The sequence below is a fragment of the Podarcis tiliguerta genome, assembly GCF_965153285.1.
Source record: "Podarcis tiliguerta genome assembly, chromosome: 1".
NCBI lineage: Eukaryota > Metazoa > Chordata > Lepidosauria > Squamata > Lacertidae > Podarcis > Podarcis tiliguerta.
Genome location: NC_139534.1, coordinates 54,642,561 through 54,670,389, shown reverse-complemented (window position 1 = coordinate 54,670,389; position 27,829 = coordinate 54,642,561). Strand labels below are relative to the sequence as shown.

The following is a 27,829-nucleotide window of genomic DNA, read 5'->3' as shown; positions in this document are numbered from 1 at the left end:
TATGAGAGCAATAGATTGATCTAGGATATACACAAGTGGCTAATATTGCAATCCTATGTAGCATGCCTTATCAAAAGTAAGTCTCATTGAGTTAAATGCAGAGATAAGTTCAATAAACATCTTAATGAGAAACTGCCTCTATTTTTTTCTTCCGGAAGCAATATGCAGCCCAAAGGCAGCCATCCTTTGAAATCGGCACTTCTCTGAATTTTGTGATGCAGTTCCCCAACTAAATTATGTGTAAAAATGCATTGTATTTGGGGAAATGGGCACTAGAGTGCTGATGAATTTTTGTGAGGACTTAAGTGCAGGCTTGAACCTAAGTTTGGAAAACCAAAAAACTGTGGCACATTTAAAATGACAGATTTATACATCCTTAGTTAAATGAGATGCCCCGGTAAGTGGGTATAGGATGGCAGCCTAGGGTTCAGATACTTTATTGGGGAAAATGATCTAAAATGATTGTTATCTGCAGCAATAGTCAGCCTCAAAATGGGCAGAGGGAGAAAAGGAAGAATTAGTCCAACATGAATGGGTCTTATGAGTATGAAAAATAGTGTCTCACAAATAATGCATTACACAAATGAGGTTCTGAGGACACATCTACATAAAAACACATGACAAATGATCTTACTAATGAGTAATAATGCTAAGCTACTAGAAACAAAACAGCATGCTTCCGGTTATATTCATTCATGCTGTCCTCCATTTCATTGCCAGTTTCTTCAGAGCATGTTTTACATCCTTGTTCCTGAGGCTGTAGATGAGGGGATTAAGCATAGGAATCACTACTGTGTAGAAAACAGAGACCACTTTGTCCCTTTCCAAAGCATAGCTGGAGCTGGGCCGTGAGTAGATGAAGAGGATAGAGCCATAGTACAAAGTAACTGCAATCAGATGAGAAGCACATGTGGAGAAGGCTTTCAGTCTCCCTTCAGTGGAGCGGATCCTCAAGATGGCAGCCAGAATGAAGGCATAGGAGGCAAGGATAAGTGCAGAGGGTGTAATTACATTAGAAGCCAAAATGAAGTACAACACGGACTGATAGCTCTTGGGCACGTTGCAGGATAGCTTCACCAATGGAGGTAAGTCACAGAAGAAGTCATCAATGACGTTGCCATCACAGAAGCTCAATGTGAAGGTTTCACTAGTGATTAAGGTGGAATTGATGAACCCACCTAGATATGAGAGGGCCACCAGTGCTGTGCACAGCTTTCTGGACATGGCAGTGGCGTACAACAATGGCTTGGCTATGGCCATATAACGGTCATAGGCCATGGCTGCCAGAAGGTAGCACTCGCTATAGGCAAGGGCAGCTGAGAAGAAGAATTGGGAGGCACAGCCACCAAAGGAAATGCTCTTGTCTTCAGAGATGCAGTTCACCAAGATCTTTGGCGTATAGATGGAGGAATACCACAGATCCAGGAAGGAAAGGTTCCCAATGAAGAAATACATGGGCGTATGGAGGTGAGAGCTGCTGCAGATTAGAGCAATTAATGTGATATTCCCTGCCAGACTGGCTATATATATTATTAGAAACAGTACAAATAAGATCAGCTGCAGTTTAGGGTTTGTTGTGAAACCCAGGAGAATGAAGTCGGTCACTGTGGTGAGATTTCCTTCCTCCATGAAGCTATCTGGGATTAGCTGGTAAGGAAATTGAAGATATACACTGAAGTTCTGGCCTATCAGAATAGCATCAGTTCTCAATGAGCTACATGAGGGATGGAGAGCCTCAAGACCTTATCTACGACACACCCTCTCCATGCTACAGTCCCTCTAGAGATGGGCAAGAAATTCTATTCAGGTCTATTTTGAAGCCAAATCTATCAAATTTGCACTTTCAGAACCACTATGCAAACCGAGACACAGCAATCCTTTGAAATTTTCACTCATCCCAATTTTGCTATGCGGTTTGCCAACCAAACATTATTTACAAAAGTGCATATATTAGGGGGAATGTGGATATTTAAAACATATAATTTAGTGAAAACTGTGTATACAAATGTGTTTATTGGGAGAAACGTAAACTAAAATGCTGATGAATTTTATGAGGATTTCATTATTATTATTTTGCAACTTGCTGCAAAATGTGAAGAACGGAATTTGAAATGGGGAAAACAGAGAGAACTGAAATGGACAGATCCATCTCCCCTCCCTGAGGCTTCTTGAAGACTTTTGCTTGGCTGAAATGAGTCCCTGAACTGTGAAAATGCCTTTTACTTGACTGGATGGATCTCTGTTTCTCACTCTCGCTCTATATATTTGTGTGCACAGAAACCTCTGATTTTTCCGCAGGCAGAATGCAGCTTATTGTGCAGAGTTGTCACAGCTGCTGCTTCACCCAGTTTTGCCCTGGGTACATCACTGACATGTGGTCCTTGGAAGCTTGCCCTTGAGGAAAGGACACCACTGAGCTGAAAAAAGTCCCCACCTCTGAGCTAAATGGCTTGTAGTGTTCTCAGCATCTGGAAAATAAGAGATCTCTGATCTTAACAAGTAGCAGAGGACAACAGTGGATGCAGGCAATGCTCTTACACACCCCAAATTCTTCCACAACCCTGTTGCCCCATCCAATGAGCTATATAAAGATCCAAATTTCATTTATTGTTAAAAGTTTTGATTTACTTGGTCATGCCCACCATTTTATGGCTGATTGGACATGGCCTTTTAAATGTGTTTATGGGAGGTGCTATTGGTTTGCTTTTGTTTTATTATCCATTTTGTATTCCCAGTTGCATTTTTTATGTCATAAGGTGCCCTGTGATGTTCAGATGAAGGGAGGCATACAAAGTTTAATAATAATAATAATAATAATAATAATAATAATAATAATAATAATAATAATTTTCTGCCCATCCTTTGTAAACTCAGATGTTTAGAATACAGTCATAACTCGGGTTAAATGTGCTTCAGGTTGAGTGTTTTCAGGTTATGCTCCGTGGTGACACAGAAGTAACGGAGCATGTTACTTCCAGGTTTCGCCACTCGCACATGCGCAGACGCTCAAAATGACATCACACGCATGCGCGGAAGCGCCGAATCTCAACCCGTGCACGCGCAATCATGGGTTGTGTTCGCTTCAGGATGCGAACAGGCTCCAGAACGGATCCCGTTCACATCCAGAGGTACCACTGTAAGTGTATTTGGAACATAAATAGAAATCCAGTAGAAAGCAATATGTAAGAGCAGCAACTGAAGCAGAAAGGACAGTTGCTTTCCATTTTAAGTGCTTCATTTCTGCTTAAGGAATATGCTTTCAAAATGGGATTTACACATGAATTTATTTTAATGGGAGTTGTTTTAAAGCCATATTTATTATATTGCATTAATCATTTTTAATCAAATTTTATTATTTTAAAAAATTACTGACATATACCCAGAGGCATTTCAAGCATGCTTTTAAAAGTGCTGCTATTAATACCAATCTCCATCACAATTATAATCTTGATTTTAATCTGGGCACCCAAATCTTTGAAGTGTGTTGCCTTTGATTGTCTTACCTTCTCCAGCCCAGGCAACGAGGCTTGTCATCAATCTTCTCCTCCTTGTTCTTCCCAGAAAACATTTCAAAGACAACAAAACAACCAGGTGCATAACATACGCTTTAAGAATTGATTCTCAGATGTGATTTGCTTGGTCAGTCAACTGATTTCTTCTGCGGGCTTTGTGCTGTACAAGCCAGTATGCAGGGAGGAGTGAAAGAGGGTGTGTCTGTTTCTTATTGTATAGAATCAAATATCTATAGAATCAAATAAGCTGAACCTGTTAGGTGATAAAGCTCTGGAACAAAACTTAACTCTTAATCTTGATGGCACCCACTAGTCATAGGGCACAATATGATAGTCATGGATGATGCTGATTCCAGAAGAAAATGAGCTTATTCAATCTCTGGACTGATTTATATAAGTGCTGGAACCAGCAATTCACCCACTACCCATTAGTGGCTTCAGATCAGAAAAGTATTATTTGATATTTAGTCAGAGCATTCTATTGTCTCTGGAGGATATTGTCCCAGTGGCCTCTTTAATGACACAAAACTTCTCATGCTCTGCTGGGATTTGGTTTTATGCCTATGGAATAACCTAATACCCTAAGCAAATCAACAGTGTTACTTGTTGAGGAAATAGACTTTGAGAACCCATTCTCCAAATCTCTCTGGTGGCCATTTCTTTTTCTGGATGCCTTCAGGTATATATTTGGAAGAGCTGAAAGAGAACAAGAAGATAGGGGAGAGGGAACATAATGTAGGGGGAACATCAGGATTATTTAGGAGCATCAGAATAGCTAGTGCAGACCAGAGGAGATATTTTTGTTACTTCAGTCATCACCATTATCTTGTAACTAACTGTAATGATTGGCTGATTCATAAGATCACAAACCTATTTAATTAATTAAAGTAGTTTTTACAAACCTCATTTACTGTAGTTCCACTTACTGAAGTCCTGAAGCTCTTGCTCCTACATTCAGATTCAGCATCCTTGTTCTTGTCCAGGGTCCTCATCTCACTCCACTATAAAATTAGACCAGGCAGTCCAGGGCCTGCCTCGTATCATCCTGTTTGAAGCACTGTCTCTACTCAGTGACAGAGACAACTATGGATTAGGAAAAATGTTTACTTGGCCTTTTTTGCCATCATTTTCAACAAAATAATTTCCTTCCTAAACAAAACTCTTGGCTTTATATAATATTTCATTGATTCCCAAAGTTTCTTGACAGCTCAGAAGTTATATTTTACGCCTCAAAATATTTTCCCTCATCTTTCTGAATTTTTTTTTATTAACCCTCTTTTCTCCTGATTCCATCTTCACTGAAGCTTCTTCACCTTTATTAAAGAAAGCCGGAAGGACAAATCCTAAAATTAAAAGATTAGACAGCAGGTTGCTTGCAGTGTAAGAATTTTACATTGTTGTTGTAGGCATATTTTAAGCTAGATGAAAAGACTTTTGGTATGGAATGAAACAAGTATTAAAGAACAGTTTAATTAATCTATTTTTTTCTTTAATATTGATGATACCTTACATTCCTGTCCATCCTCAATTGATGTCCATGTATTTAATATAATGTCTAATAGTATAGTTATTATATGCACAATTTGTGGGTTCTTAACTTTTGAGCTCAAAAGCTTCAGACATATCTATTATACCCTTTCCTTAAATATTTTTGAAGAGGAAAATTGCAGGCACGATTACTTAGATACCTGAAACTGATGAAAAGGAGACTCAGATTTGGCAGAATACTGATAAGCATAACTTCACTCAGCAGGCATAAAACCTAATTGCAGACTATTTGTAGCACAGCAGAGCATAGCTACAAGGGGGTAGAATCCAGCTGAGTCATGTGATTTGGTTGACTGTGCAAATCAGTTGTTACTTTTCACATACCAGTGCAGGAAATTCAAATACTCTCTTCCATGGGAAAATAGATAACATTATTTTATCTATTGTTAACCGTAAGAATATCCTTTCCTATAAATTTCAAGGCAGAGGTCAGATGGCAGAGGTTGGATGGTCATCCTCTGGCATGGGTGCTTTAGTTTAGATTCCTGGATTGCAAGAGGTTGGACTAGATTACCCTTGGGGTGCCTTCCAACTCTACAATTCAATGAGTCAATGAAGCCCTCAACTTTCATGGGGCTTTGTTCCGGGGAGTGCACCAAAAGACAAAATTTCATCTGGTCAAAACACAATGGATTCAATGGTGAGTTGGATTGCCTGTATACTGAGATGTTATAACACAGTTCTGGGACACAATATACAGATGGAGGAATGGGAAAAACTATGGAAGAAAGAGATAAAATTTACAGCATGTGTGGTGATTAAAGAAAACTATATGAAAATTATGGTATCTCGTACCTACGGGACCGTCTCTCCTGGTATGCCCCACGGAGGACCTTACAGTCCACAAATAATAACATCTTGGAGGTCCCAAGCCTCAGGGCAATTAGACTGGCCTCGACCAGGCCAAGGCCTTTTCGGCCACTGGTGGAACGCTCTGTCACAAGTGACCAGGGCCCTTTGGGATTTGACATCTTTCCACAGGGCCTGCAAGACGGAGCTGTCCCACCAGGCTTTTGGTCAGGGTTCAGTCTGACTCCCTCTCCCCTTTCATAAGAACTTGCATGAAAGTGGTCTCCCAAATTTTCCCACAGGCTCATATAAGTTCGGTACAAACAGTTGGGCCTGATGAACGTTTAAGGTCCCCAACCCAAATCTGCAGGTTGCCATCTGATCCTGTACTGATTTTAGGATGTATTTTAATTGATTTTATGTTAATGTGTTATACATTTGATGTTAGCCACTCTGAGCCCAGTTTTGGCCCAGTGGCGGCGGGGGGGGGGTGTTATAAATTAAAATTATTATTAGTATTATTAGTAGTATTGTTATACTCCAGTTAAATTAGTGAAAATGTTCAAAACTAAAGAAAATAAGTGTTGGAAATGTAAAACAACAGAAGGCACATTTTTTCATATGTGGTGGGATTGCAAAATTGTTAAGAAGTACTGGGAAATGATTTATAATGAAATGAAGTAGATGTTTAAAATAACCTTTGATAAAAAACCAGAAGCTTTCCTATTAGGTATTACAGGAATGGATTTACCAAGATCACAAAAGAACTTGTTTATGTATGCAACCACAGCTGCATGAACATTATTAGCACAACATTGGAAAGAAGAAAGTATCCCAGCTAAAGAAGATTGGCAAGTAAAATTAACGGAATATGCTGAAATGACAAAATTGACAATGAAATTAGGAGGAAGAGATAACAACGAATTTAAGGAAGAATGGAAGGACTTTATTGCACATATACAGAAGCAATGTACATTGGCAGGGTTTTAAGAATACTTGTCATTTATTATGAACAGATAATAAGTAATGCAAATGGTTAAAACTTTATAATGGACATGTAGTACATTGATATACATTGGAACCAAGGAAGAGAATAGGGGGAAGTCAATCTGTTTTTATTATTATTGTTGTTTGCTTTGTTATTGTTATTGTTGGAAAATGGATAAAATGTTATGGGTAAAAAAGAGAGAGATGTTATAACACAGTTCTGAAGAGATTTGAAAACCTAAGACGGAAGAGAGCATATTTATTTCTCATATTTATTCAGAAACAGTTGCTTCCATTTGAGACTGACACATATTAAATTCATAGCTGTAGGCCATGTGTAGTAGAGAAGGGGAAAAACTGAGTTCTTAATACAGTTCCTCAAATGGGAGATATGGGGAAGGTATGGCAATGAAAGCATACAAATGTGTGCTATAAAACCAGTTTACATTATAAATAAATCTACTATGTCATATATAAAGTATTCTTCATTTAGAAATCTGTCTTTCTTGTCATCAACTTCTTCACAGCCTTTTTCACATCCTTGTTCCTTAAGCTATAAATCAGAGGGTTCAGCATGGGAAAGACCACTGTGTAGAATGTGGAAGCCCATTTGTCACGCTCCAAAGCATAGCTGGAACTGGGGCGTGAGTAAATGAAGAGGATGGAGCCATAGTATAAGGTGACAGCTGTCAGGTGGGAAGCACATGTGGAGAAGGCTTTGCGCCTGCCATCAGTGGAGCGGATTCTCAAGATGGCTACTAGGATAAAGATATAGGAGGCAAGGATGAAGGCTGAAGGGGCAATGATGTTTAAAGTCAGGAGGACGTACAGCATAGTCTGGTAATTGTCAGTCACATCACAGGAAAGCTTCACCAGAGGAGGTACGTCACAGAAGAAGTCATCAATGACATTGCCATCACAGAAGCTCAATGTGAAGGTTTCACTAGTAAGGACAGTGGCATTGATGAACCCCCCTAGATATGAGAGGGCCACCAGTGCTGTGCACAGCTTTCTGGACATGGCAGTGGCATAGGACAGTGGCTTAGCAATGGCCACATAACGATCATAGGCCATGGCTGCCAGAAGGTAGCACTCGCTATAGGCAAGGGCAGCTGAGAAGAAGAATTGGGAGGCACAACCACCAAAGGAAATGCTCTTGTCTTCAGAGATGCAGTTCACCAAGATCTTTGGCGTATATACAGAGGAATACCACAGATCCAGGAAGGAAAGGTTACCAATGAAGAAATACATGGGTGTATGGAGGTGAGAGCTGCTGCAGATTAGAAGAATGAGGGCAATGTTCCCGGCTAGACTAGCTAGATAAATTATGAGAAACACCACAAAGAGTATCAGTTGCAGTTTGGGATTTGTTGTGAATCCCAAAAGGATGAATTCAGTGACTGTGGTGTGATTTCCTCCCTCCATGAATCTTCTGTCAATCATTGGCTGAAGGACCTGAAAACACACAGAACACTTAACACTTGGAATGGCACCATGGTGTCCTATTAAAGCTCCTTTTCCTCAATATGTTCTGAATCAGAGAGCTCACAAGGGCAATTAAAAATGGGGAGGGAGGAGATTACTTGTTTAATCGGATTCTCACTAATACACACTTCAGAATTATTTTGAGCTTTCAGATTTCTCACCTGGAACAAAGCCATGTTTTTACAAAGTCTATATACCGTACTGGCCTGAATATAAGCCACACCTTTAGAATTCATTGGGGGGGGGGGGAAACAAGACAATAGCCGAATATAAGCCGCTCCCTTAAAATTCTGCAGGCATTCACACTCATTCCATTTTGCCGCATGTCTGTTTCAACAGCAATATTGTAAAAGCCCATTTTTGTAAGGTCACAAAATTAAGCCACACTTTAACTGTTCACGGTCAGAATTTGGAAAAAAAAGTGAGGCTTGTATTCAGGCCACTGTGATAAAATATTTCTATTCTGACACTTTTCTCAGTTTGTTTGTTTTTCAATCTGACTTTCTTGTTGTTATTTTGCAAAAAGGTTTCCGAACTATGGCAGTTTAGACAAATGTATTATGAGTGTGCTCTAATTTCTAGAGATCAGGAAATATCATTTAGAGTACAGAGAACTGACATAGGAAGATACATACTTCTGGCTCTATCAGTTACATGTTATGAGAATTTGACCAGATTCATGGAACTAAATCTTTGTTCAGATTAAACAGATTGTTTTAATTATATATAGGAATATATTGCAATTGGATTGAGACAGGAACCCTCAAAACACTTGCTAGGATGCGAGAATACACTATGACATTGTATTGCAGATGCAACTTCTTTAATCAAACAGCACCAAAAGCCTCAGCAATTAAACGTAAGAATATTAGTCTATTTGTGTATTCCCTTTCAATTCCAAGCTTCGATCATTGCTGATGTCATGATTTGTGAATTAACTTTATTTAAAGGTGATGGCCGTGAGCAATTAACATAATGCTAGAAGTTGATGTCATGTCTGCGCTGCCGGCCTGACTTCTGTCCTACTGAGTCACTAGAGAGGGGAGGAGGTGTGGTGGCAGTGAGGTCTGCACAGTGCAAATGCACCCGTGAAGTCAATGTGGTGCTCTGCTGGCCCATTCCCAATGTAGCAAGTCAGCGGCATCACACCCCTTCCCCTCTCAATCCTGGTATGCTGCAGCAACTCATCTGGACAGAGATCAGCAGGGCTGTGCAGCCTTATGTATGTCTTCTGCAGACACCTGGTGGTTCCAGATGGGGATGTTCATCACCTGCCACATCAAGACACACATGGCCAGTTCAAAGAAGGCTTGAATGCCATCCTTGTGTTTGCATCATCATCATCAACAACAGCTGCATAAGTGAAAAACCTACATGCTGATCTTCCTTGATGTATTTGGGTGATCGTATTTGAGGTGATATGGAAGTTCAGCCTATCCTCTTTCCTCCATGATGACTCATGCTTAGCTGCAAATCACCACCTAATGCTGCAGGCAAGACAAACGTGTGAGAATAAGATAGAGAACAGAGGAGGGGAGCCCCTGTTTTTGTTGTTGTTGTTGAACCCTTTTCTGAGGTAATCCTTTAATCAGATGGAATTTTTAAAAATATATCTAAAGGTTTTCCGTTATTATTCTGATATCATACTCATCATACTCATTCTGGCACCAAAATTTCGCAATCCTTTCAACTAACCAAGCCTCATTTCCTTACCTTATAAAGCCCATCCACTGAGAGACCTCTTCTTGTTATTTCCAGGCTATGCAAAGCTTTCCAAACTTGGATAAATAAAAATAGAACTAAGTTGCAGGGAAACTGGAAGCCAAATTTAGGTGTACTGGGTTATGCTCATTTGGTTATCTGTTGCTGGCCACTGATGGCCAATTAATGATAGAGAATGTCATTTTTCTCTTGGCGATAAGCTTAAAGTGTCTTCTGGCAGCACCATATGGAAGAACTGCAAGGTTATGGAAAGTGTCTCTGTTCTGATGCTGAGCTCTGGAACCAAGAGCTCTAGGGTCTTTGTACCCTTTTCCTTGTTATACTAGAAAATCAATAGGTATCTTTAAAGTTTTACTTTGAATATAACAGTGGGGAATATGGCAGTTTTAATTTCCTCAGATGAAGCTAATCTCAGTGTTCTTCTGTTCCATCACATCAAACAGTCCTGATTAGAAAGAGCAAGTGGATATTTATCCAGAAGGTTCTGATTCTCTCTCTCCCCTGCGCCCAAGTGGTGCTATCAATGGGACTGCATTTCAGAGCTCTGGTGCAATTAAAGGTTTGCATTTGGTGCCTGTTGCTCTCAGGTGGGTTGCTATATGATTATGTAGTTGGGTAAAGATTTGTTTACTCACTACATTCTTTGTAGAAGGAATAAGTGTTGTGAACATATTCCCTAGAGTTCATGAACTTGTATATCCATCAGAATTCCATATTATCTATGAGCTTCAATGAGTATTCATGAGTTTTATATTTTCAGCTGAAATATGCACATTCCATTTTTGTGTCTAATTAATTACCTACACTTTGCACACACACATGAAGGTAATATTTAGCTCATAACTTCTTGAGATTATTTGCACAACCAGCCCGTATGCACTTTGTTGATCTTAGCTCTTTAGTTCAGAGACACCTTGGTATCACCCTGAAGCATGTGAAACCATCCTATATGACAGATCCTATAGGACAGAAACCATCCTATATGAACTACAGGCCAATCATATAGGATGTGGGGCACCATGATGTCACTGAGATGTCTGAATAAATGAACCCATTTGTTGTTGTTTAGTCATTTAGTCGTGTCCGACTCTTCATGACCCCATGTACCAGAGCACGCCAGGCACTCCTGTCTTCCACTGCCTCCCGCAGTTTGGTCAAACTCATGCTGGTAGCTTCACGAACACTGTCCAACCATCTCGTCCTCTGTCATCCCCTTCTCCTTGTGCCCTCCATCTTTCCCAGCATCAGGGTCTTTTCCAGGGAGTCTTCTCTTCTCATGAGGTGGCCAAAGTACTGGAGTCTCAGCTTCAGGACCTGTCCTTCCTGTGAGCACTCAGGGCTGATTTCCTTAAGAATGGATAGGTTTGATCTTCTTGTAGTCCATGAGACTCTCAAGAGTCTCCTCCAGCACCATAATTCAAAAGCATCAATTCTTTGGCGATCAGCCTTCTTTATGGTCCAACTCTCACTTCCATACATCACTACTGGGAAAACCATAGCTTTAACTATACGGACCTTTGTTGGCACGGTGATGTTTCTGCTTTTTAAGATGCTCTCTAGGTTTGTCATTGCCTTTCTCCCAAGAAGCAGGCTTCTTTTAATTTTGTGGCTGCTGTCACCATCTGCAGTGATCATGGAGCCCAAGAAAGTAAAGTCTTTCATGGCCTCCATTTCTTCCCCTTCTATTTGCCAGGAGGTGATGGGCCCAGTGGCCATGATCTTCGTTTTTTGATGTTGGGCTTCAAACCATATTTTTCACTCTCCTCTTTCACCCGCATTAAAAATGAACCCATGAAAGCATAAAAAAAGCAATCATATACCATGTTGCATCATGACATATTGAATTCTTGAATAATATTTATTTATTCATTCATTCATTCATTCATTCATTCTGCACCCATCAGAAACCTAATGATGAACAAAAAATATGATAAGCATGTTTAGAACAAGAGAAAAGGATTTCATCATAGGGAATCCTATGATGGGAATGCCTGGTGCTTGCATGTGCTTTATTTTTCTAGAACAAACACTTTTACAGAATTACGATTCCAATCAGTGCCCTCGGCGTTGGTGGATGATCGGTACGGCAAAGTACAGGACAAGGAGAGGCTTTGTCTGTGTGGGCAACCTCGCGTAGAGGACCTGTGCCACTATTTATTCCAATGCCCACTATATATAGAACCAAGAGACCGATTTATAAAACCCCTGCTCACGAATGGAACACACTCGAACAGGGTGGAAAGGGTGAAATGGCTGCTGAGTTATACTGACGACTTCGTAACTTATAAAGTAGCACTATATGTGTTAGCAGCTAAGAAGATCAGGAGAAAAGAACTAGATAAAATAGCGGTCAATTGCAAAGGTGATTCGGACATTTAAGCTGGCACATTCTACCTGAGAACCCCTTGCTATTTTATTGTATGCAACAATTAATTTTTAGGAGAAGTGATTGTGGTTCATTGTATCTGCGGTGCCTGATGTTTTTATGGGTTTTTTATGCTTATTGTTGCTATTTTTGTTCCCTTTGTGAATGATGCCATGGCCATTGGCTAATGCAATACATGGATGATGATGATAGAAAAAAGAGATGCTGGAATTCACCACAAACACCTCTCTCGTTCTCTAAGAATGGCAATGGCACCCACCTGAGAGATACCAGAACTGAGTTCTGGTGAGTTCCAAGTGGGAAAAGCCCTGGGTTTACCTTTCTCTTCCCCATCCCGCAGTGGCGGAGGATGGGGTGTGTGATAGGTGTGGCCCACCCCAGGTGTCATCCCTGAGAGGGGATGATATCGCCGCCCCGCCCCCTGGGACGCTCGCCCTGCCCCTGGGGCGGCTAGCCTCGCCCCCGGGTGCACAGCATGTACACCGCTCCGGGTGCCGGAGCAGCTAGCTCCGCCTCTGCCCCCATGGAGTCTCAGGTTTCTTGTTCCTCTACCACCAAAATATGCACCAATCTGGCTGTTCTGTTGCTGAATGCCAAATTGGTTCATAATATGATCTCACTGATCCAAGACTTGATAGTGGGTGGGGGAGCCAATGTGGTGTTTATCACCAAGACCTGAGTGAGGAAGCTGGGAGAAGTGGATCTTATGAAGAAACCACAAAGCCCTCTCTCAAGGGTAGATCTTAACCCTCCTCTCACACAAAACAGGGTGGACCCTCCCAGCTCTCATTGGGGCTTCCCTTTCTTCTCCCAGAGAGAGAGAAGGACTTTGGATTATCTGTCTATCAGATATAGATATAGATGATAGAGATAGAGATAGAGATGATAGAGATAGAGAGATAGAGATAGAGATAGAGATGATAGAGATAGAGATAGAGATAGAGATAGAGAGAGATAGAGAGAGAGAGAGAGAGAGAGAGAGAGAGAGAGATTTAAAAATGGCATCCAGCTGTTCCTCCTTCTGCTAGGCAATATTTCCCCAGTCTTCAGATCCAGACATTTCAGTTCATTCAGTTTTCCTTTCTCACAAGAAGTCTAAAAGTGGTTCTTCAATGATTATTATCAAGAAATGTCAACAGTAGTCTTTCTCCATTCCAGCATAACAACTTTCCTTCCAGTGTTGACGAACAATAAATGTTTCATCTTTATTCACAAAGGAGTCTCTCCGCTGTGGTCATATACCATATTGGCCTGAATATAAGACTCACTCCCCCCCCCCCAATTCTGACCGTGAAAAATTAAAGTGCGGCTTATATTTGTGACCTTATGGAGCGTGGGGCAAACAGCGCCAGGAGCCTACCAAAGTGGTGCCTGCCCTGCACGTAGTCCCCCATCCTCTCCCCCAAGGCTGGGAAAGGAGAGAGTGAGGAAGAGGAAAGGATGCTGGCAACGCAGCACAGCTCCTCCCTCCCCCAGTATGCAGCCAGGAGCAGCGAGGAATGGAGCTGTTTATATCCGGGTATTTCTCCCCTCCCCCCCTCTAGTTTTAAAAGTGTGGCTTATATTCAGGTGCGGCTTATATTTGGGCCAATACGGTATTAAAACAGTAATCCATTTTAATTTTTGTATTTGCAAATATAATAATGAGAATGGGAATACATTGAGTTTGCATTTTTCATTTCATTAACACTGAGCTGACAACAGTGAACCCAAGATTTCTTTCCTAAGTGGATACATATAACCAGTTCAGACTTCATAACTATATACATTGTTAGAATTTATTTGCCCTAAATACCACCACTTCTTACTAATTTGCACTGACTCTCATTTCACTTATTGTTGCCAACTTACAGCATAATCACAAGTCCTTGCTCCTTACGGACGTTGGTGTAAGGTGGAGGAAGATAAGGATGAATCTGTCAATCTTAAATTCAGGTCTCCACATTTGCACAGCAATTTGCAATTTGGTGTTGATGGTTTTTTAAAAAATTAAAATCCTCATGAAATTTTATCACCATTTTAGTGTTCAGTTTTGAGAAATATACATATTTTTGCAAAGACTACACTAATGCTATGCATTTTTTCTACACTTTGTTTGACTAAATAACAGCATCACAAAATTGGGAAAAGTGTGAATTTTGAAGGAGAGCTGTGTTTCTGTTCACATCTTGGTTCAAGAAGTGCAAATTAGGTAGTTTCTCATTACCATGCAAACAAAACAGAACACCTCTCTTGGCCCTAGGCAGAGGCCTCCCTCTACTGGGTTCTACTGGTCAGAGATTCTGCTGCCACAGAGGCCACACATCATACCCACAGAAAACACAGGCAATCAGAAACTTGAGTGATTGAATCACACATGACATTCCAATTAGTCTGGTGCACACCTATCCTTTGCTTAATCAAAACCACCAGCAGTGGAATGCATGCTATTTAATTGAGCCATCAATGCTAATGCTGTATCCTTATTGTTGTTGTTGTTTAGTCGTTTAGTCGTTTCCGACTCTTCGTGACCCCATGGACCCGAGCACACCAGGCAATCCTGTCTTCCACTGCCTCCCGCAGTTTGGTCAACTCATGTTGGTAGCTTCGAGGACACTGTCCAACCATCTTGTCCTCTGTGGTCCCCTTCTCCTTGTGCCCTCCATTTCCCCCAACATCAGGGTCTTTTCCAGGGAGTCTTCTCTTCTCATGAGGTGGCCAAAGTATTGGAGCCTCAGCTTCAGGATCTGTCCTTCCAGTGAGCACTCAGGGCTGATTTCCTTCAGAATGGATGGTTTGTTCTTCTTGAAGTCCATGAGACTCTCAAGAGTCTCCTCCAGCACCATAATTCAAAAGCATCAATTCTTCAGCTATCAGCCTTCTTTGTGGTCCAGCTCTCACTTCCATACATCACTACTGGGAAAACCAAAGCTTTAACTATATGGACCTTGTCAGCAGGTATCATTATTAAGGAGTCCCAAATATTTCCATAATGTCTTGGCCTGGGAGGTGTGGGGTTCCACCATTTCTGATTCCTCCCTAAACATGCCCTGATGCATTCCTTTCTGTGACTGCCTAAAACAGGAGCAAAAGGTGTCTCTTCATTCTCTACCCTGTCCCTTCCAAAGTTGTTATCTCCCACATAACTTAGTTGACTAAGAGGTTATAAGACATCCACAGAGTTCTGAGGAGATCTGCAAGGCTAAGGTGAAAAAGAGAATCTTTCCTGCTCACTTTCATAGGTGCCAACTCCCTGGGGCCTGGGTACCCGAACACCCACAAAATTCCTCATGATGGGCACTCATAAATTTCAGTGCCAGGGCTGCATGGCACCCATGGCCCTGGGCAACCACAGTCGTGGGGCCAAGTTGGCACTCCAGCTCACATTTCCTATGGGACAGATACCTCCATTTGAGACTGACACATATAAAATAGAAAACTATCAGTCATATGCAATTGAGAAGCCAACCATTTGAGTTTTCAATACAGTGCCTCAAATGAGACTTTTGATATTTTAGATTAGAAGTTATGATGATAATAGCATTAAGATATGTGTCACAAAACTACCGTACACACTTATTTCTGATCTTACAGTCTTTTTAATTTAGAAATCTGTCCTCCTTGTCATCAACATCTTCACAGCCTTTTTCACATCCTTGTTCCTTAAGCTATAAATCAGGGGGTTCAGCATGGGAAAGACCACTGTGTAGAATGTGGAAGCCCATTTGTCATGCTCCAAAGCATAGCTGGAACTGGGGCGTGAGTAAATGAAGAGGATGGAGCCATAGTATAAGGTGACAGCTGTCAGGTGGGAAGCACATGTGGAGAAGGCTTTGTACTTGCCACCAGTGGAGGAGATTCTTAAGATGGCTGCTAGGATAAAGATATAGGAGGCAAGGATGAAGGCTGAAGGGGCAATGATGTTTAAAGTCAGGAGGACGTACAGCATAGTCTGGTAATTGTCAGTCACATCACATGCCAGCATTATCAGAGGGGGTGCGTCACAGAAGAAGTCATCAATGACATTGCCATCACAGAAGCTCAACGAGAAGGTTTTACTGGTTCCAACAGTGGCATTGATGAACCCCCCCAGATATGAGAGGGCCACCAGCACTGTGCACAGCTTTTTGGACATGGCAGTGGCATAGGACAGTGGCTTAGCAATGGCCACATAACGATCATAGGCCATGGCTGCCAGAAGGTAGCACTCGCTATAGGCAAGGGCACCTGAGAAGAAGAATTGGGAAGCACAACCACCAAAGGAAATGCTCTTGTCTTCAGAGATGCAGTTCACCAAGATCTTTGGCGTATAAACGGAGGAATACCACAGATCCAGGAAGGAAAGGTTCCCAATGAAGAAATACATGGGCGTATGGAGGTGAGAGCTGCTGCAGATTAGAAGAATGAGTGCAATGTTCCCGGCTAGACTAGCTAGATAAATGATGAGAAACACCACAAACAGTACCAGTTGCAGTTTGGGATTTGTTGTGAATCCCAAAAGGATGAATTCAGTGACTGTGGTGTGATTTCCTCCTTCCATGAATCTTCTGTCAATCATTGGCTGAAGGACCTGAAAACACACAGGACACTTAACACTTGGAATGGCACCATGGTGTCCTATTAAAGCTCCTTTTCCTCAATATGTTCTGAATCAGAGAGCTCACAAGGGCAATTAAAAATGGGGAGGGAGGAGATTACTCATTTAATGGGATTCTCACTAATATGCACTTCAAAATTATTTTGGGCTTTTTGATTTCTCACTTGTAACAAAGCTATTTTATTTTTTTTACTAAATAAAATACTTTTTAAACTGACACTTTTTCTCAGTTTCATCATTATTTTTAACCACTTCCTTTTTCATCTTTTGAAAAAATATTTCTGAAGTGTCTAGTGCTGGTCAGTGTGACTATTCATACTTATTATTATGTATTATTTAATACATCTGCTCTTATTTCTCTGTTTTCTAATTATTATGTGCTCTAATTTCTCTGTTTTCTGATTATTATGCACTCTAATTTCTATGTTTTCTAATTATTATGCATTATTTAAATGTGCTCTAATTTCTATAGATTAGAAAGTATCGTTTAGAGTATATAGAACTGACACAGGAAAATGCATACTTCTGGACCTGTCAATTACATATTGTGAGAGTTTGGCCAGACATGGCAATTATTCCATGTTCATATTAACTATTATTGTACATTTTATATATGAATGTCTTACAAGAATATTGAGACAGGAACCCTGAAAACCCCTGTTAGTATGCAAAGGTACAATGTGACATATTGGTGCAGATCTCACTTGTTTAATCAAACAGCACCAAAGGACTTAGTAAATAAACTTAAGAATATTAGTTTCTAATTAAGAATACTTAATTTCTGATGACAAGAACTGTTAGTTAACTTTATTTAAAAGTGTTGGTTATGAGTTAATAACATAAAAGCAGGCATATGGTGACACTGCCCTGTTCACCAGACCTCTGTCTGACTGAGTCAGTGCAGCATACTGGGACTGAGAAGGGAAGGGGTGCTGTGGCAGTGATGTTAAAAGGTAAAGGTAAAGGTACCCCTGCCCATACGGGCCAGTCTTGACAGACTCTAGGGTTGTGCGCCCATCTCACTCAAGAGGCCGGGGGCCAGCGCTGTCCGGAGACACTTCCGGGTCACGTGGCCAGCGTGACATCGCTGCTCTGGCAAGCCAGAGCCGCACATAGAAACGCCGTTTACCTTCCCGCTAATAAGCGGTCCCTATTTATCTACTTGCACCTGGGAGTGCTTTCGAACTGCTAGGTTGGCAGGCGCTGGGACCGAACAGCGGGAGCGCACCCCGCCGCGGGGATTCGAACCACCGACCTTTCGATCGGCAAGCCCTAGGCACTGAGGCTTTTACCCACAGCGCCACCCGCGTCCCTGTGGCAGTGATGTTGGTACAGTGCAAATGCACTGGTGGAGCCAGTCTGGTGCTGCTGCTGGCACCTTTGCACCACACCTACCTCACAACCATCATAACCCTCCTCCTCTCTATCCCAGTGTGCTGCAGCAGTTTGTGTGGATGGAGATGGTGTGAGCTGTGGAGCCTCACCATGGCTTCTGCATACACAGCCAATGGTTCCAGAAGGAGATGTTCTTTGGCAGCCACACCAAAAGACACCCCTCAGACATCAGTTCAAAGAAGGCTTGAATGCAAACCAGATGTTTGCATCCTCATCGGCTGCATGAGTGAAAAACCCACATGCTGATCTCCCTTCCTGTATTGGACTAATTGTGTTCGGAGGTGTTGCGGAAGTTCAATCTGTGCTGTTCACCTGATGCTGCAGACATGACATGCATGTGTGAACCAACCTACAGTATAGAGAACAAAGGATGTGGGGAAGAGACAGCCTCTGTTCTTTTTTTACCCTCTTCTAAGCTAACCATTGAATTACATGGAGTTTTTTAAAAAGCTATCCAGACATCTTCAGTTCTAAAATCATAGTCATCATAATCATTCTGGCAGCAGAACCATCAATGCTTGAAGCCTGATTTCCTTACCTCATCAAATGCATTCAAGGAGAGAGGTCTTCTTTTTCTTTCAGATGCTGCAAGTCTTTCAAAGCTAGAACAGCGACGTTGCATGAAAACGGGAAGTCAGTTTTGGGTGTGCTGGGTTATAAACACATGGTTTTCTGTTGCTTGCAAAGAATGGCTCTGGTGTCTGTGTCCCCTTTTCCTTGTTATATTGGAAAGTAAGTAGGTATCATTCCATACATAATGCATGGGATTCTAGAAATGTTGTAATTGGAATATAAAAAGGGAAAGATGGCATTACAAATCTTCTCAGAAGAAGCTGATCTCAGTGTGTACTTCTGTTCCTTCATGCCAAATAATCCTGACTGCCAAGGGTAGGTGGGGAGAACGTTCTCTCTTTCTGAAGGTCTTGTTCCCAGTGTGCTGTCAGTGGGTGGCATTTCAGAGGTCTGGTTCAATTAAAAGCTTGCATTTGGTGTTTGTTGCTCTCAGGTGGGCTGCTATATGATAATTGTGTAAAGATTTGTTTACTTACTCTATTCCTTGTGGAGGGACTAAGTCTTGTGAACATCTTCCCTAGAGTTCATTAACTTGCATGAGGCACCTACATTGTGTTTATCTTTATGATTTCAACAAGAAAAAGCAGCAAATGTAAGGGCTGCAGATCCATTACAAGTCCATATTATTTGGGAGCTTCAACAAATATTCTTTAGTTTTTAATTTTCAGCTGAAATCATTGAATCGTAGAATTGTAGAGCTGGAAGGGATCAGAAGGGTCATCTAGTCCAACCCCCTGCAAAGCGCAGGAATCTCAGCTAAAGCATCCATGACTGATGGCCACTCAACCTCTGCTTAAAGACCTCTAAGGAAGGAGAGTCCACAACCTCATGAGGAAGACTGTTCCACTGTCAAACAGCTCTTACTATCAGAAAGTTTCCCCATATGTCTAGCCAGAATCTCCTTTCTTGTATCTTGAAGGTATTGGCTCAAGTTCTATCCTGCAGAGCAGCACAAAACAAACTTGCTCCATCTTCCATGTGACAGCCCTTGAGATATCTGAAGATTGCAACCACATCTCCTCTCAGTCTCTTTTCCAGGCTAAACATACCTTTGTTGAACCTTTGTTTCCAGCCCCTTAATCATCTTGGTTGCCCTCCTCTGCACATTATATATTAGGGTGGTTTGGGGGGGGGGTTCATCTAGTATTGAAGTGACTTCAAAGCAATCCATTACAATCTGTTGCAGCCTAACAGGATGGCCCTGTGGAGTCTCTCTCTCTCTCTCTCTCTCTCTCTCTCTCTCTCTCTCTCACACACACACACACACACACGAATTTGTAAATGTATCTGTGCTTGGCTGCCCAGAACTTGATCTTTCACACATCCTTTCAAACACATGCATTTGAAGAGGAGGAAATGTGAACTTGTTTATGCTCTTTGACTTCTCAGTGGATTTTGATACCTTCAATAATGATATCCTTCTGAAGCAGGTGTCATGACAACAGATTTGGCTGGCATGCATACTTATGGTATGGGAAAGGGAAGATTTATAGAAGCTTTTACAACCATATAATCAGGAAATCATTAATGAGAGTATGGGAGAGATATAAAGACTTATTTTTAAGTGCTCAAACCACTTGGAAAGAAAGGAAAATGGCTCACATATGCTGATTTATTAAAGGAACATGATGGAAAATGGAAATTAAGAGATTATGATGAGATCAAAGACCACTGTCAGAGTTGGTTGCATTATCGACAACTACATGAAACATATAAAGAAGACAGTAAGAAAGGATTTAGTTATACTAGATCCAGGTTTCAAATGGAAGTGATTGAAGGGAAAGTGAAACTACTGAAGGCCGCATACAGCATATTATTAGAATGGGAGACGAAAGACGAAGAGGAAAAATCAGTTATGATTAAATGGGCACAAATGTAGGTCACAACATTATGGTGGAAGATTGGGTTTAATTATGGAAAACTGACTTAAAATTTACAGATTGTTCTCTATTGAAGGAGAATTGCATGAGTATGATGTACAGATGGTACATAACACCAGTGCAGTTAGGGAAAATGTACAAAACTAGTTCAAATATATGTTGGAAGTGTAAGGAAAAGGAGGGAACATTTTATCATATGTGGTGGGATTGTAAAGTAATTTAAAAAAATTGGGAAATGATATACAATGAATGTAAGAAAATGTTCCATTTAACATTTGTTAAAAAACCCGAGGCATTTTTGTTGGGGATTGTAGGGAAAGACCTGCCAAAAAAGTTGAAAAACATCTTCATGTATGTGACAATGGCTGCGAGAGTTCTGGTAGCACAAGGATGGAAGACTGAAGAAACCCCAACTAAAGAATCATGGCAAGAAAAATTGATGGACTATGCAGAACTGGCAAAATTGACATATAAGCTACAGGATAAGGATAACTGTGACTTTAAGGATGAATGGGAACCTTTCACAAAAAAATTGAAGACGCAACAAAGTGAACTGGACTCCTTGGCAGGTTTTGAATAAACATTCACAATTTTTTTGCTGATAATAATTAGCTAAACAGTTTGAGGATCTATACAACTGTGTAACATGCAGAAAAATAGCATTATTGGAGAAACCAAAGAACTGAGGGAAGTCAGGGGTGGGGTGGGGGTGGGTTCTGTGGGGAGGAGGGAGGACGTGTTTTTTGGAAAATATGTTTTGTTATAATTTTGAATAATAATAATAATAATAATAATAATAATAAATTTTTAAAAAAGAAGAAGTAGGTGTCTGAGTAAGGGGTGGGCAGCTCTACTTTGAAGTGGTTCTGGTCCTGCTTGGATGGTCATTTCCAGAGGCTATTGCTTGGGGAGTGCTCTTCAAAGTGGGGTTCCTCAGGATTCAATTTTATCCCCTGAGGCACTGCTAGTGTGCGGTTCCTTAGACCAAATAGATGGGAGCTTGTCTGCTCTTTATGGGATTACACTTCTTCTGAAGGAGCAGGTACATAGCTTGGGGTTATTTCTGGACCCTTTACTGGTGCTTGAGGCTCATGTGGTTTCAGTGGCATGGAGTGCTGTCCACCAGCTTGGCTAGTGGACCAGTAATGCCTCTATCTGGACAGGGATAAGCTAACTATTGTTGTCTGTGCTCTGGTAACTTCTAGGTTAGATTATTACAATGTGTTATATGTTGGGCTGCCTCTGAAAACTGTTCAGAAACTTCAGGTGGCCCAACGTTAGTGGCCAGATTGCTCACTGGGGCAAGATGGTTTGAGCATATTACACTGATCCTGGCCCAACTACACTGGCTGCCAATTAGTTTCTGGGCCCAATTCAAAGTGCTGGTTTTGACCCACAAAACCTTAAATGGCTCAGGACTGCAATACCTCAAGACCACTCTCCATTTGAATCAAACTGGATCCTGCAATCATCCTCTGAGGCCCTTCTTTGTGTTCCTCCTCCAAGAGAGGTCCGGATGGTGGCAACACAAGTTTCCTTCAGTAGCTCTCCAATTGTGGAATGCTTTCCCAGAGAATTTCCACTGGTGTCTTCATTACCTTTAGGCATCAGGGGAAAACGTTCCTCTTCAACTAGACCTTGGGCTAACTAACTTCCTATATCCTTTAAAATGTGTTCATGGGAGGGAATGGGGGGAGGGTTTTCTTTGTTTTTTCTTTGTTTTTGTTCTTGTTTTTATTACATATTTTGTGTTTTTATCTTGTATTTTTATGCTGTGAACCTCCCTGAGATCTACAGATGAAGGGCGCTATGCAAGTTAAATAAGTGAGTAAGCCAGTAAGCCAGCCAGCCAGCCAGCCAGCCAGCTAACAAACAAACAAACAAACAAACAAACAAACAAACAAATAATGACAACCATCTGGCCACAAACAGACAATGATTCCTTGGATCAAACTTTCTTTTTATGCATGGGATTCATCAACGAGATTTATATGCTCATAAATAACAAAATGTTCTCTGAGAAATGTCCAGAAAAAAACAACTACAATCTCATTGGCATCAGCTGTCTTGCCAGAACATATTTCACATTCTTGCACCTCGTTGTGAGTTACAGAGTCACACTGGGGATGCTGACACTTTGTCCCTATCTGATTTAGTGAAGGTGGTCTTCAGCATGCTGTTGGAGAACCCTAGGACCAGCGTGCTATTTTTCTACAAAAAGAGGTTCTAGGACTCACCATGAATGACTCTCTTGTTCTCTTAGAATGGCAATGGTGCTCCTCTGAGAGGAGCTAGAACTGTCTTCCATTGAGTCCCAACTGGAAAAGAAAGCCCTGACTAGGACTGTTGACTATTGTCTACGGGACTTCATTGTCATTGTGTGTGCTGATGACCAGCTCTCACTGGTCTAGCCTGGGCCTTCATGACCACCATAATAGGCTGATGAAAGGCACTCTGTGCCACTGAAACCACCTGAGCTTCAAGCAATAGCGAAGGGTCCAGAAGTACCCCCAAGCTATGTACCCACTCCTTCAGAAGAAGTGTAACCCCATCAAGAGCAGGCAACCTCCCAATAAGACTGTTTCCTTCAATCCACTTGTGGAGAGAACTCGGAGGTGATTGGAAAGGAAAATGAGTAATGACAAGAGTTGAGAAGATGGGACTGAAAACATCATTGTAAACAGGAAAGCAGCAGTAATATGGATGATTGGATTCCTGACGATCGCGAAGCATGGGTACCCCCCACACAAAAAATTAATTTGGAAAACATTTGAACTTTATGATATGTATTGATACAATTTGGACTAATTGGTATGATATGTTTAATTTGGTAAATGGAAACTTAATAAAAAATATTTTTTTAAAAAAGAGAGAGCAGGCAACCTCCCATCAATTTAGTCTAGGGAACCACCCAGAAACAGTGCCTCAGTCTTGCCTGAATTGAGCTTCAGTTGTTGCCTCTCATCCAATCCATTATCAAGGCAAGACAATAGTCCAGGACACCCCCAGCCACAACTGCAGATGTAAAGGGGAAGTAGAGCTGTGTGTCATCAGCATATTTCTGACAACATACTCCAAAACTCTGGATAACACCACTCAGTGGTTTCATGTTAAACAGCAAAGGGGATGAAATTGAACCCTTAGGAACCCCACTTTGAAGGCTCCATGGGGCTGAAGAGCACTCCCCAAGCATCACCCTCTGGAAATGACCATTCAAGCTGGACTGGAACCACTTCAAAGTGGAGCTGCCCATCCCTAACTCAGACACCTGCTCCAGAAGTGGCTAATGGCATTGAAAGCTACTGAGAGTTCAAGGAGAATTAACAGGGACACATTTCCCTCTCCTGGCAGAGGTCATCATACAGGGTGGAATCTGGCTTAAATCCGGACTGACATGTCCATCATTCATTAGTGAGATTTATATGCTGCTTAATAACAAAAAGTTATTTCTGGGTACCATCTGGTCAGAAAAACCCATCATCTTATTAGTACCAATAGTCTCTTCAGAGCATGTTTCACATCCTTGTTCCTCAGGCTATATATCAGGGGGTTAAGCATGGGCATTATAATGGTATAAAACAAAGCAATCACTTTGTCCCCGTCTCGTGAGGACTTCGACCTTGGTCGCATGTACATGAAGATGGCTGTCCCATAAAATATGGTGACAACAGTGAGGTGGGATGCACAGGTGGAGAATGCCTTGACCCTTCCTTGGGCAGTTTGTATCCGCAGCACAGCTAAGAAAATGTAGGTGTAGGAGACAATAATGAACAGGAAGGGAATGAAGACTATGATGATGCTGAAAACAAAGACAACCATTTCAGCAAGGTAAGTGTCAGTGGAAGCCAAAGACAGCACTGCTGGCACCTCACAGAAATAATGGTTCAAGATGTTAGGACCACAGAAAGGCAATTGTAAGGTGAAAATGTTAATAATCATGGAGCTCATCAAACTGCTGCACCAGCAAAAAGCAGCCAGCTGAGCACAGAGCTTCCAGTTCATGATGGCTGTGTAAAGCAAAGGCTGACAGATTGCCACATACCGATCATAAGCCATGACACCAAGCAGAAAGCACTCTGTCATGCCAAACGCCAGGGAAAAATACATCTGGATCGCACAACCCCAGAATGAGATAGTTTTCCTTCTGGTCACAAGGTTCATCAGCATCTGAGGGACATTGGTGGAAACATAATAAATGTCTAAGAAAGACAAATTGATAAGGAAGAAATACATGGGTGTATGAAGCCGAGGGTAAGTGTTGACAACTGAGATGATGATGATGTTCCCAAACACTGTGAGCAGATAACAAGCCAGAAACACCACAAAGAGCACCAGCTGCACCCTTGGTTGATTGGAGAACCCCAAAAATATGAACTCGGTCACAAATGTTTTGTTGCAGCCAACCATTTTCATTCACATTTAATCTGTGAGGAGGATAAGGGAAAACAGCAGATGAAGTGAAGTGCAGAATCAGCACCTAGTGACATATACTGTTCCTGGTCTTTGATGCTCACTGAAGAGATGAGAATGGCAACCCTTGCAAATTTCCTTGTACTCTATGGATGTTCCACTGCAGGGAGAAAACCTTACCTTTCCATGAGAAAACCCCTACAATGCAGCTCTATGTCTTAATGATAGCATTTGAAATGGAGACAAGGAAGTAGCATTTCAATGGCGGGGTGAATGCTAAATTTATCTATCATTGATGTTCCAAGACCTCTCTTCCAATTTCTTGGCAGCTTTCTTTCTCTGCAAAAGAGACTTCCATTTTTCTGTCTCATTTGCAGGAGACTTTAGAAAGCATAAGCTTTCAGTGAGTATGTTGTTCCACCCCACCCCACCCCTGATTAAATATTTCCCCACTGCTCGGTTGCTTCCATGTTCTGCTTACTAATCTGAAAAAGTGCATTGGAGGAGCTGCTCTATGGTGTCTTCCCTATTTGGAGAAGTGTAGGAAACTAGGAATCAGGTTACTGAGAGCCTCAGAATTTGGGTGGTTTTTTAGGGTTTTTTAAGGGAAGTCCTTCCTTTCATCTTTCATAATGCTTTCCCCTATTTCTTTAACAGCAGAAGAGACTTCATTTGCAAAACAGCAACAATGAATAGCTGTCAGAAGCATGGTAGACAGCTTCCCCACCACCCAGCACTCACAGGAAAGCTGAACCAAAGATTTTCAGGAAGCAGGGGCCCCCAGGAAGGCTGCAAGCCACTAGAGAGATGCTTTGTACAGTGAAAGAAAGGACAGCCATACAACCCCCCCTTGGCCATCTTGAAAGTAAGATAAGCACAACCAGCCCACACCTCAAACTTTTCTCTTCTCTTTGTTAATTTTCAAATGTAATTTCTTTTCTTGTTAATTTATAGAATGCTTTGAAAATCAGAAGAAAGTGTTGGTACAATACAAGTTTCTAGGTCCTAGCCATAAGTCAGTTGACTGCAGGAATTCATAAGTAAGGGGATGGTTAAGTGGAAAGGATGAGTAGACAGAACCTGCAAATCCCAGACTGTAGTCCACGAACACTTATGCAGTCATCAATATGTTAGTTTTTAAGGTACTACAATACTTTTTTGTTATTGTGCTGCAACAAACCTAACACAGCTATCCTTCTGGAAATTGTTGTATGTGGAACCAGTTCCCAGTGATTATAAAAACATAGTGCACATTGGTGACTTCCTGTTGTTATTAAAGGAACAAACTAAATAAAATTAAAACATTAACATTTTGCCCCATTTTCGCAACACAGTTAGGAAGCAGTTATATTACCTGGAGTTCTGTAACTGCCCTGCCGCTTCCCAGAAACACACTCCACACCCCATCCCCCACCCCAAAACCCAACCCAACAAGCGCTGAGCTGAAAAGTTACTGTCAAGGATCCTTTCTTACTCCTCCATTATGTTACTGCAGAGGAAAAAACAGGATGGAAAGCAAAGGTTATAGAAAAGTAGGAGAAGCACTTGGGATTTGATGTCTCTGAAGAATCACCTCATATTAGTCTGTTACAGCAAACACATAGAAAGAAATATTGGGACACAATAAAACAGAGGGCTTGGAACCTCTGGTTGTGGGCCAGATTAGGCCTGGTGGGGGTTCCAGTTTGGCCTGCCAGGCCGTTTTCTCCAAACCACATCCACTTGACCCACACCTGTTGTCATGTGCACAGCAGGTAGAGATGCAATAGCAGATTGGCCAAAAAGTGTGCTTCCGATTGCTTCATTGCAAATGAGTCTAGTTGTCAGTGCTGATCAGTGATGATAACAACAAGCCCCCTGGTTCCTCTCTGAAAGTTAGAAATACTTCAGCCGCTTCTCTTCAGAGAGAGGCGGGGTTGCACGCGGGCCTCGCACTTCCTGTCTTTCAGCGGGGGGGGGGGGGTATGTTTAGGCCCCCGCATCACAGGGAGCCCTGGCACGCGTCATGACCACAGCAGGCCAATCCAGCCGGCTGGGGGGCGTGGCTTGCCACATGGAAGCGGCTGCGCACTCAGGAGATCTCCCTCTCTAATCCTGGCTTCCATGGATCTTCCACCCTTTTTTCTGGTGTTCTTCACCTTGACCTTGCTATGGACTTCGGTTGGTCGCCTGCTGAAGGGGCCTGGTAGGAATATTTCCATTTGGCAGATTGGCACCAGCCACTTGGTTTTCACCTACCTCGTAGCAAATTGTCACAACTTTGCAAGGTTGGGTGGTTAGGCATTGGAAAAGCTTGGTTTATGGGAGGGGAGGTTGTGGCCATCACCTAACTCTGCCCTTTAAGGGTATTCCATTAAAGGAATCCGGGGGTCATGGTTCCTGTCCGAAGCCCAGGTGGTGGCTAGGGCCATGGCACAAACTTTCTGGTTACCTTGGGGGAGCTCCTGGTTGATGTACATCAGCAGGGCTCCCACTTGCTGTTGTTGTTTAGTCGTTTAGTCGTGACCGACTCTTCATGACCCCATGGACCAGAGCACGCCAGGCACTTTTGTCTTCCACTGCTTCC

At 41.9% G+C, this 27,829-nt stretch overlaps 3 protein-coding genes across 3 annotated transcripts; all 3 read right to left on the bottom strand.

Moving 5' to 3' along the window:
* Positions 1–693: 693 nt before the first annotated feature.
* LOC310684070 (uncharacterized protein) lies at positions 694–25,260 on the bottom strand (the record flags this gene model as incomplete). The annotated part of the gene is made up of 2 exons (XM_083454527.1): positions 694–1,647; positions 24,346–25,260. 2 exons carry the CDS (start codon positions 25,258–25,260, stop codon positions 694–696), a joined length of 1,869 nt encoding a protein of 622 aa, XP_083310653.1.
* On the bottom strand, positions 7,326–8,261 carry LOC310679263 (olfactory receptor 9G19-like; the record flags this gene model as incomplete). The annotated part of the gene is made up of 1 exon (XM_083444193.1): positions 7,326–8,261. The coding sequence occupies one exon, from the start codon at positions 8,259–8,261 to the stop codon at positions 7,326–7,328; it is 936 nt and encodes a 311-aa protein (XP_083300319.1).
* Positions 16,012–16,975, bottom strand: LOC310679000 (olfactory receptor 9G19-like). The gene has a single exon (XM_083443671.1). The coding sequence runs from the start codon at positions 16,964–16,966 to the stop codon at positions 16,013–16,015; it is 954 nt and encodes a 317-aa protein (XP_083299797.1). The 5' UTR covers positions 16,967–16,975; the 3' UTR covers position 16,012.
* Positions 25,261–27,829: the final 2,569 nt, after the last annotated feature.